The sequence below is a fragment of the Limulus polyphemus genome, unplaced genomic scaffold, assembly GCF_000517525.1.
Source record: "Limulus polyphemus unplaced genomic scaffold, Limulus_polyphemus-2.1.2 Scaffold1930, whole genome shotgun sequence".
Taxonomy (NCBI): Eukaryota; Metazoa; Arthropoda; class Merostomata; order Xiphosura; family Limulidae; genus Limulus; species Limulus polyphemus.
In genome coordinates this window covers 159,102-171,586 of record NW_013667540.1, presented here as the reverse complement: position 1 = coordinate 171,586, position 12,485 = coordinate 159,102, and the positions used below count along the sequence as shown (strand labels likewise).

Sequence of the window (12,485 nt, the reverse complement as noted above, 5' to 3'; positions counted from 1 at the left end):
CTGATATTTTCTTTACCCAATCCAAAACAGGATCAATTCAACTAACCTTGAAACCACGAAAATAGAAAAAAATCGAAATAAACCTAAATTAACCTTTTTTCTTTCTAGAATAACTTCAAATTGTAACATGAAACTACATTAGTTTATTCTAAGTATCTCTAAGTTCGTAACATTATACATATATTTATTATTAAATTTTATTGTTTTATTGCCCTTTGAACCATGTCTAACTACTATATGAGCCACTATAAGTTGTAAATCACTCAGGGAATGTGCAGCTCAAATTACACTATCAAATTCCATTATCCACGTGTTACTCACATGTGTGTGTGCCTTGTGAAACATTTTAAATATATTATCATTATTACTTATTTTAACTAATCTAGTCTTAAATAACATAAAAAGATCCATATTTTTAGATTTTAATTACTTTTACAATAATAAGTAAAGAATAAATACGAAAAACAAGAAATAACGTACTTACCTAGTCTTCTTTTTTTCTTGCTGTTGGGTTTTGAAGATAGTTAAGCCTAATTTTTCATAGCAATGATAGTAACACATTTAATAATGTTTATTTAATTAAATAATGTAACAAAGAATATAAACTAATAACATGCAAAAGCAGACAAATTCCCTTAACTCTCAAAATTTTACTGGCTTTCTAAGTATGCGACAAGAGCTGTTACAAATCCATCCAAGCTAGTCATTAATTTTCCCACAGGAACAAATCTTGTACCGTGAGTGAAATTAACGATATTCTGTACAAAACACAATGTTACACAATACGTCATTTGATAGATGAAAACCTCGACTTTCTATTGATTATAGGTAATATATAATGAAACATAAGAGAAAGCTATCAACAAATTGTGAAAGAGAGGATGTGACAGGTGGGCATGGCAGAAGGGGTGTGATTTTCTATTTGAGAGCTCTGTAACCAAACAAAATTGAAGACTACAAAAATGATGGTTTGTCTGAACAATAACAACTTTATAGAGTAATTTACATTTAATTTCGTACATTTTCAAGGGGTGATGGATAAAACAGGCATGATGACCTGCTAAAAAAAAGTGTTTCACACTAGCGAAAATTCAATTTTTTTTAATATTCCCTTGTAGATTTAAGAAATTAAAACTTGTATACTATTAAAATATGGATTATTAGCTAATATTTTGTGCTATTCTAATTGGTATAATATAAAGAAAAAGTAGTTTAATAAAATTTTGAATGTAAGACACCAAAACCTTGTGTCATGTGCAATAAAAGCTACCCAAGGCGATAGGGTTAATAGAAATGATAACTGTTGTCTCTATTCAATTCTAACTGAACTTAAGTAGAAATACTGTAAACCTAAATGATTAGTGTTAATTGAAGTTATTTATTTTTCTGGTATAAAAAATCAACAAGGTTTATAGATTTCACCTTTCTAACATTTATAATGATCAAAGAAAATGACATAAGCACAGAAGGACCATGAGGATTAATTATATTCTGGGGGTGACACCTGATATCCTGGTGGTGAGTATGTGTCCAAACAACACTGATTTAGCACAACAAACGTCTGATTAAGATGTCCTGTGTAATGAAAGAGACAGGGGTAAAATGCACCCTGCACAATCCAAGACTTGTGATTACAAAAACAAAGTGTATATCCTTGGATCCTGAGAAAATTCTCATCCTTGTTTATGACTTTACAGTTTTAGTACTATTCAGTCATTATGCCCGGCACTGACTCAGTAATACATCAAGGTGTTTAACAAAGAAGTAATAAATACAATATCAAATTCTAAAATTTTTACTTGAATACATAGCCTCTAAATTAAAAGGATAATCATTTATAATTCACATTTACTGAAAGGACTCATATTTGTAATATATAGCAACTGACAGAAATGTATGCAGCTAAAACATAATAAGTTGTAGAACAATTCTGAATTACAATACCATAACATTTAATATTTTGTACGAAATCAGAGTTGTATGAATCAACATAAAAACAAGCATGCCTTAACAAAAACCCAACAATAAATGCTACAATTTAAAACATATTTCCCAAACAAATTAAAAATTCACTGTAGCACCTTTAAGACCTTGTGTAGTAGAAAGATGATGCACAGTTTTTGAATTCTACAGAGAACTGAGAAAGTGATATTAAAAAAGTTTTGAACATGAATCAGCAGAAAGGCACACATCAAAACATAATTTTAACATTGTTTGATGTTTCGTAGGTAGAGTAATGGCACTTAAAATTGATCACTTTTGAGAAGGGTAAGTAACAGTCTTTTCCAATGCAAAATATTCATACACTTAAATCAAAGATGTATTCAGATCATGGATTTAGTATTTCCAAGATTGAGGTATCACTTGTACTATATATATAATGAATTTTAAACGTGCTTTTAAATTTAACACAGCAATTTGGTGTGTTATCTGTTGCTATTCATTAAAAGTATGCAACCATGAATTAATGAATATCAGAGGATGGATGTCTTACTTAAATCTTCAAGGAAATAGTTTGTTTTATCAGCTGGTAACTCCACTAACTTTATCTCTGATTTCTTCAGCTCTCCACAGGACAAACTGAATCCTTTCAACATTTGCAAATTGTAGTGAGGCATATCCCACTTGACTTCCAGAGTTGTTGAATTAATGGCTGTGAGATGCAAGATTGGGGAAGGAGGAACTGCAAAAGGTAGTATTTCATTGTTAATACAATTACAAGCATCTAAATACTACTTTATCTTATATAATAAACAAATACAATTCAAATTCAATTATGTTTAAAACTATCCCTGATGTAAATATTTTTAGATACTTTAAGTGAATTTTTTTTCAGTCATACCAGATACACATTTTTTTAAACACATCTATTAACTCTTTGTACGGGCTCAGTCCCTGGGACCAACCTCCTTACCATTTTGCGTTTGTTATAGTTTTCATGCTATAACCTTTAAATTAGTAAGCATATGTTAACGAAATTTGGCAGATTATTTTATATGCAAAGTAAAAAAATTTTTTCTTAAGTCTTAAGGTTTGTTAAGCAATGTTTTTCTCATGCCTTTTTTCTTTTTGAATGTTGCCTATCCAACATGCAAAGTAATTTTCATTTTTAGGTCAAAGATACTTTTATGCATCATAAATTTTGCAAATTTCCCGTGAGAAATCTTTATAATGTCCAGACAGCTGATAAACGTTTCTTAAAAAAAAACTTTATTTTTTATCTGCACGGGTTTGGTAGATTTGTACAATCTTATAACCACCATAAAAAATTACAAATTATGGCTCTTTCATTCTAGAATGACAACAAGTTATAACATGAAAACATAAATGTTTAGAGTAAATAGCTTAAACCTCATAACATTATACATTTTTATATATTTATTATTCTTATCATACTGACCTTTCAGCCATACCTGACCAACAATAAAGAAGTTACAATGACACCACACACACACACACACACACACACTCATGTTACTAAATCCAATAATATAAAATTGATCTTTAGTCTTTACAAAGTAACCTGTCTTGACTGTGTTTTAGTAGACTAATATTTTGTAAAATACAGTCACATTTCAATTATTATGCATTATAAACATATTTTTCTTAAAAGATAGAACAGTAAGTAAAGAGGTAAAGCAAACAATTATCTCTTCTAGTTACAACCTTTGTACTCAGTTGCTGCATGATGTAGGTTGATAAGCATTTTAAAATTTCACATGTGGAGAATGTGAAATGCAATAATTTTTTTTGGTTTTATATATACAGTTGAATAACCAAAAAATCATAAATTACTATACCAATAGCACAGAATTCATTATAATTTATCAAGCTTAGTAACTAAGCTGTATTTCTGTCTAAAAAAATATGAAATTTCGAGCAGACTAAAGACACAACCTACCTCCTTGAAATTGTGGTTCAAAAGAATGAGATGGCATCCTAACACTTAAAAATGGCTGATAAAGCCACTAGGGAGACATTCTCATCTTGAAATAAATTATTCACATGTCATATACTAAAGTAAGTGTATATAAGGGACTATTTCCACAAATGGTAGGTGAGCAGGGCTACTTTATTTTTTATTCAGTACATGTGCGATATCTCAGCAAATAGAAAAGATATGAGATTTTTATTATATATATTTTAACTTGTCATTATTGGTAATTTGAGTTCCTAATTCATATGAAATTACAGATTTAGTATTTTGACATCACAACATTCAACATATTAGGTGATACAAAAATTGATGTTTAACTGTGTTTTTTTTAATATTTACTTTTAAATTAAGAAATTGAATAATGTATAATACTAAAATTTGAATTATAATCTACAGTTTGATACCAAACTTACTGACATAAATTCATGAAAATTGAGTCAATAAATGTGATGATATGACCTTTGAACTGTGACCCATCTGGAAAGAGTTAAGATATTTGTTTTGATATAAATGCAATCTTATATATTTATGAAAAGTACAAAAAATAATAAAATATTTATCACAGATATGCCATTATAGCATAATTTAATTTACCTTTATTGTCTTCTAGACTGGGCATTGTTTGAGTAACCCATGGCCACCTACTGTCACTCAAAACTGTGTATCCTTTAGAGGTACCTGCACTCACTTTTATATCATATTTCTGTTTTGGTTGAAGACCTGAATTAATCAAATTAAAATACAATTACAATTTTAAGAATTAAAAACATTTTCTACATCACACATACATTCTTAAGATTAGTTTCAAATACATTGCAGGCCACATAAAAATGTGTTTAAATTACAATTGGAACATTTTTTGTGGTTTACATCAAACTGTTTTCTGCCTTATCCCCCTTAAATCCCAAGAAAAATACATAGTACATGTATTGTTAGTATGTTGCATTTTCTATCTGCATTATGCCATATTTATATCTTAGATTTTATCGCGTTAAAACTCACTATGTAAATCAACACCCATTTACAGCAACTGTGTGGTTTTCACTTCTTATATTTATTATCTCCTTATGCCTTTAATATAAATAACACCACCACACAGGCTTGTAAAGCATGTTTAAACTTAAACCTACAGATTCATTGAGAATAATAGTACTCAACATCTAAGCTGTTAAAAATTAAAATATAATAAAATCTATACCCCGAATGTTCTTGGAAGTCCAAAAACTATATTTCTATGTACCTCTGTTAAGCCTTGAAATATTTTTCCGAAAATTACAAGGAAGTTAAGACATTGTGTTTTTGTTCTTGAAAACAACTCAACATGGTGTTGCAATCTATAAATGTTCTCTTCAGTGAATTAGATAGTTAACAAAAGCAAACTGCTCAGTATACACAAACATTTTAAAAGCCCTAGGTGGAAGTAACACAGCTTGAGTTTAAATGTATGCACAATCAAGTGGTTTCAGTGTGGTAACCATTTTAACCATTTTTTGCTTTGAATGAGGGCTCAACTGAGCAACTAAGCAAAATATATGAAGCCACTGCCAAACAAAAGTAATATTTAGTGCCACATAGGCACATGTACCTCTACACTAGACAAACAGTTCATGTGTTATAGTTCAAATTAGTGGAAGAGAATGGCCCATGCCTCTATTTATAACATTATAACATTGCCAAATACGTTTATTACTCACTATATATTTACACACCCTTATTAACAGCATTACTTTTTAAGCCCAGCATTGCTGGGTACTTTTGCTACTCACTCTATATTAATACTGCCATACGTACAACAGTAGGAGCAGTAAATATTAAAATTGCTATCCATGTGCTAGTGGAAGGTCATAATCAAACATGGTCACAGTCAGTAGAGCCCACAGGATGATGCAGCATACACGTGTGTATACAAAATTTTTCCATTCATGCCTGAAGAGCTGTAAATGAATAATAAATATTTCCAGTGTCTTTCTGTGACTCTGTGTCTTTTTACGTCAGCTAGTGTTGTTTTATGGGTTTTGTTTAAACAATTAAATTCACAGACCTAGATCTGTAGTCTATATGACAATATGAAATATCATTTTGTTTATTTCTCAAATTGACTTATATTGTTATTTCACTTGTACACACAGTTTGCTATTTTGAAAAGTGGTTTCCATTTTTTCCTTGAATATTTTGGAGTAAAAAGTATGTAATTATATTGTAGTTTTTAATGGCACTAACTTGTATGATTATCTTGACAATAAATAGATACATAGATTTATTCAGTGCTTGCTTGTTTGTTTTACAAACAGAACATTTTTAGCCTATACTCATTGTACATAGTTTAGCCAAAAACCATATTAGGCCTGTTAGCACTTTCAGCAGATGGAGCATATATATTTTGCAGAATAGGTAAGAAACCTTTCAAACATAGAATTTTAGTCTTTAATATGTTCTTGAATTATAAGGGATAAGTTCTTGTGAATCAACAAGTAGTTCATGCTTTCCAAAAAAATGTCAAGCAACAATATAATCACAGAATGCACTGCTTCAGGTGGTCAATCAGCCTCACACCACAAATTTTCATCAGGCATTTCATCTCCAACAAATTCACTCTTTTCCTTTCCTTTGCCCTCAGTGAGATATACATAATTTGAATTGTCTTTTCAGTAAGTAAATCTCAACAAATGGCTAAAGATGGCTGTCTCGGCACCACTGCATGTAATCCGACAGCTGATCTAAACAGATCAATTTCTGAGTTGTTACATGGAAATGCCCAAGATGCTGAGCCAAGTACTATGACAGAACCTTCAGCACATCATGAGAAATTCCCACACATCCCTGGTTCATTCAAAACAGTGCCAGCTAAACACCTCCAATTTGAATTTAGTGTTGAATTTATATAGATTTTGGCACCTTAAACCTTTAAGAAGTCAATACTTTTGATAATCATCTCAAAGAATGAATACTTACCAGTAAATTTGATGCTGCACATTCTTGGCAAGGCCCACTATGCGAATGTGGCAAAAACAAAAAACGTGTCCCTCCAGGAATTTTTTACCTCAATCAACATGCACGAATCTGCTATAGCCCCACAGAGGATGGACTATGTGCAATTTGTGTCATTTTCGGTTCCAACGACTTTGTTTTCGTATGTTAGCCTTTTAACGACTGATGCAATGCTAAAAAGATAGTTGCAAAACATATTCAGTCTCAAGCTCACCTAATGGCAGCTAAATGTACATTATCATTTGTGAATGTGTGTACAAACAAACAATGGAACATGTCTCTCAAAGGCATAACACGATAAAGTGGATCATACCCGAAAATCCCTTCATTCTACCATCAGTTGCATTATTTTGTGTGGGTGCCAAAACTTCTCACATTGTAGACACAAAGATGATACTAGTGCTTTTCAAGCCATCGTCAACTTTAGAGTAGAAACTGATGTAAATCACCAACATAACTTGCAGACTGCTCCTAGAAATGCCCCAAGTACTTTAGTCACCATACCCAAAACAGTCTCATCTCATTGACTTGTGTAGACAAGAGATTTGCTTTCAACACTATCATCATGCAGGTCAAAATCTCCAAGTATTACTTCATCCTCGTTAGCGAGGTGGCTGGCATCAGTAAAACAGAGCAAGTCACCATTTACTTACAATACTTGAATGCTGGTGATTTCCAGGTAAATGACGACTTCATATGTTTCATTGGTACAAAGGACACTACCAGTGCAACTCTCATCAGTTTAATCATCTCACAGCTACAACAGTTGGGATTAGACTTGTTTAATCTTGTTGGACAAGTATATGATGGAGCAGCCAACATGATTGGGCATGCATGTGGAGTACAAGCTTGCATTCAACAGCAACATCCCAATGATATACATTGTTGGAATCACAACCTTAACTTGGTTATTGGACATTCCTGCAGTGTTATACCCCTTCACAACCTGTACAACATTCCCGGTAAATTCTCAGCTTTATCACAGCTGTATATGGATCATGCAACAAACACCACCAACAAACATCTGAAACCCTTCTGCCTAACTTGATGGACTTAATGTTCTGACAGTATAACGTCCATCGTCCAGATTTCACACCCATCCTCAACACTATCCAAGTTGATTGTAATATATTTTCCCAAACAGATGCTGTTACATACTTTGCTTCAATGACAAAATTCGTTTTGTCATACCCCTGTTCATTGCCGAACAGGTGCTCCAACACATACATCTCTTATGTGACTCTCTTCAGTTGGAAAAAATGTGATTTGGTTAAATCATCTGAACAGTCTGCTCAACTCATGGAAATTATCGAAGGGAACTGTAATGATTACATTTTCATCAATTTGGACTGCTGCACGTGCTGTCCTCAACACCAATGATATTTCAATCCAAAAACCATGGACTAACAGTTGACACAGCAAACAATCTAACATTTCCACTGATAACACCAAAGATTACTGGAAACTTAATTCCTTCATTCCTTTCATTAACCATCTGATCAGTGACATTCAAACATCATGTTGTAATCCCTTAACCAGGTTAAAAGCCCAGTATCTGCTCCCTTCATAAATAAACAAGTTGACTTTTATAATATGGTGTGATATTAAGTCAGAAAATGCATAGTTTGTTATCTCTCTACTAGAGTGTGCTGACACTGAACTGACAGCATGGCATGCATTGATCAGTTCCAGTGATGTTTCTAGAGAAGACCTTTCTAGTGCATGAGAAGACCTATATATTCTAATGGAACATCTACAACATTTTCAGGGTTCTTTTCTGTATGCTAGTGTCAACATCGGCAGTAGAACGTGCATTCAGCACTCTTCATCATCTTAAAACATAACTCCAGAATACAATGAGTAATGATCGGCTGACTGGATTCATGTTAATGTATGTTCATCAGGGTGTAAACACTGAATCAGTTCTGTACACATTTGATGCTTCAGGACATCGCCATACTGCCCTCCTCTTAGAAAATAAATGAATAAATCTACAAGTGTAATTTTTTCTTTTAAACGTTTAAAAAAATGTGTGTAATGTTCATACTTGATTTTAACCACATATCACTGATTTTATTTGAATAGTATTGCTTAATTAAACCTGTACAAAAATGTGCATATCATTTTTGGGGGGTTTATGGATGCCATTGATCACAATGAAAGTAAGAGATATTAAGTTTTTATTGATTTTGATGTTTTGTTTTTGTCAGAGAATTTTTATACATGCTAAGAAAATATAACTAAAATGCTCTTATCATAATTTTTATAATATGTATGTTTTATATTGGCCTTAGAGTATCATTTTTGGGCAATATTTATTGTATACCTGAAAATCAATAACAGTGAAGATTCTAATAGTTGCATTAGTGTGTAAGTCTGAAAAGTGAAAACTGGGATGTTATGGCAAGCAAAATAGCTTGACAAAATTACAGAATTAAAAATTGCATATTAAACGAGTTTACATAAAGATAATTTAACATAAATGTCTTGGTCTCATTAGCAACTATCAGTTTTACACATACCAGCATATTCTTGGAGGTCTAGACCTGCACATACTCTACTGGTTTTATTGTATGTTCATCCCAAATACAGCTGAGATTATCACTTTTCTTACTTAAAATGTTTTCTTTGCTTAAGTTCTTTATTTAGAAGCATACAGGTATTTCAAACAGTATATAAAAACTAACCAGCCAAAATTCACAGGTTTTGTCAAAAATACACATCATTTGTAGCTTTTGAAATTAATCCTATTACCCATTAAAATCCTTTTGACAGATTTTCACTTGTTGCATCCTTGTTAATGTAAAACCTGAAAGCCCTGGTGACAGATATTGTAAAATCCAATTTTCTCAACCAGATTATGAGTGCCATTTTCAGTTCTAGCTGTTCCATATTTTGAGCAAATTGTTCATTTTTCATACACCATATAAAGCTTCCCAGGGTTACAAACTATCATCAAGATAGCTTGAAACTGCAGTTCTCAGTTCATCAATTTATGTTTTCATATCAGAAACAAAAGTCAACTATACATTGGACATAAAGTTAAACTACAATGAAAACCATACAACTATTCTTTTCCTTTCTAAATTTAAAAGTTTAAAACATTAAAAAGACTCTTGTAATAACTCATTTATATAAAATCACATGTTCAAAAATGATTAGAACTTTAATAATTCTCTATAAAACTTTTAACAATTACAAATTATTAAATAAGGAAACATCTTGATGCATTTAAAATATAAATTTTTTGACAATATTTTAAAATAATTATTTTATAACCTGTTATATTATACTCATTAATCCCAGGACCAACTTCAATGGTGTTAAAGGAGGCTTGTTTATGAATACGAATGAAAATACGGTAACCAATTATAATCCCTTGGGCAGTCTCAGCAGGTAGTTCCTCCCAAGCAATGTGCAGGGTTGTTGGATTAAGACTTGTCAATGTTATTGAGGGTGCCATGGTAGGAACTGAAATTAACAGATATTGATAATATTTTTAGAGCCTTTGTTGAATCAGTCTGAGTGAAAATAGATTTCATTCTACAAATAAAAATACTTCTTTTCCTCTTAGTTTCATATTTCATTTACATAACTTAAAGAATCTCCTAAAAGAATATCATAAGTTTCATTTCAGTATAACTTTATACTTTATCTCAATTCCTCTACCCTAACATAAACTGTAGGAAAATCATCTTCAGCAAAAGTTGAAATATATGAAACAAAATCAAAAATACTTTTTATTTTTCTTAAATGATGGCAGATTGTAACATACAATTACAATTATTTATCTTATGAGATTTAGGCCTCTTAACTTTTCATAACTGCTTTAATTTAATTTAATTTAGTTTCATTTCTCTTTAAATAGTACAAACAATGTATCGCTCAGCAGAAATACAACAGTTTAGGGTAAGTGAAGCTTCAGGTTACTCAACTTGATGTTATACTTTCATTGAGTAGGGATGGTGAAAATTTTATTTCTTTTTCCTACGTATAACGTAACAAGTTTTTAATTTTTAGAATTTAGTTATCTTTGTTAAAAACAACTATTAACAAATAAGAAACATACATAAAAAACAAGAAATTTAGTATATACATTAGCTCTATGCAAGTTTGCATTTGGGGGGCCTGCATTTGTAAGGCTTCTTTCTTCTAACTATGTCTGTTGTCCAAAAAATAATTCATGTACCTTTGAAATATGCATTTTACAAACAAAAAAATATAAAAAACTAAAATAGAATGACCAAAAACTACTATAACTTACCTGGCTTTCTAACTAAACTATAAATCAGTTAAAAATTTCCATTACTCTTCAGAAGCCCAACTTCAGTCCATACACATCAAGAATTAATTGTAATTAAAACTTCGATAGTGCAGAAGTTTAAATTACAGCTTACATTTTAATGGCGCCAGGTTTATTAACCTACATTGCTAATAAAATAACTTAATTAAAGTTTGAGTGTAACTCTGTCAAAAAATGTTGTGGCATGCAAACTTTGACCAAATCGTCCACCTGTATACAGAGTATTAATTAAAAACTTAATTGCTATCTGATTTTCATGAAAGGTATCTTGTTGATATAGCTAGAAATTCATAGTTACAAAAACTAAAGATGTAAAATATAATTAGAAACACTTATGCAGTATTGCACTGCTGGATGCAAAATCAGCTTGAGGGCTATTATGGAATAATTCAGCATTCTACTTCTCTCCATGATGCCTACAAATGTTCACAAATTAGCACTGGAATATCGTACTACAATTAGAGAGATTAAAACGTTTCTATTCAATAATAGCTTACCATAATTTTATTAAATAATACTTTGAAATAGTATTTTTGTGGAAAAAAACAAAAAAACTTAAATAACCATGAAGATTTCAGATATTCTTTGTCAAACAAACTTAAATTTGGAGAGATCACATATGAAAACACTGCACTTCTATAGATTCAGAGTTGTGAAAAATGTACATTATAAATTGCACATTTGTTTTCATAACCTTGTTAAGTGGCTTATAATATACATACCATCTTCTTGTGTCTGCTGAGTGATCACATCTGATTTTTCGCTGGCAGTCACTGCAGTGTAGGCCCTCACATAGAAACTGTAGTTGGTAAATGGTTTCAGATTATTTATTTTCTCTTCCGTATTTATTGATACCATATCATATTCAAGAGCGCTGTCACCACCTAATAAAACAAGAAAAACCTGAATAGTTATTTTCAGGTTCTTTAAATGCATTATTTGTAACATCTTTTGAAACACTATCCTGCATACTTGTTTTCCTCGTTGTCTTTTGGCTGGACAGGTTGCTGTGTCTAAGTTTACTGCTGCCTAGATAAGAAATAAACTATAAAAACGTGAAATCTTTCTCAACTACCATTTTTAATAATCTTTTGAAATAGTCTGACTACTGGAGTTCTAAAGTGTTAAAGGAAATAGATATACCCACATACAAATTACTTACAAGTTTATTTCTGTACACTGAGTTAAGTTGCCTCACTAAAATTCAACTATGTTCATATTATACATACACACACACACACATATATACATACATAT

At 31.2% G+C, this 12,485-nt stretch overlaps 1 protein-coding gene across 1 annotated transcript in view; it reads right to left on the bottom strand.

The window, feature by feature from the left end:
- LOC106465393 (protogenin-like) overlaps window positions 1-12,485 on the bottom strand; it is a 178,450-nt gene that overhangs the window by 46,488 nt on the left and 119,477 nt on the right. The window contains exons 10-13 of the mRNA XM_022393285.1: window positions 11,951-12,112; window positions 10,205-10,396; window positions 4,532-4,657; window positions 2,495-2,683 (exon numbers count right to left, since the gene is read on the bottom strand). Coding sequence (XP_022248993.1) covers window positions 2,495-2,683; window positions 4,532-4,657; window positions 10,205-10,396; window positions 11,951-12,112 — 669 coding nt within the window. The remainder of the gene's footprint in view (window positions 1-2,494; window positions 2,684-4,531; window positions 4,658-10,204; window positions 10,397-11,950; window positions 12,113-12,485) is intronic.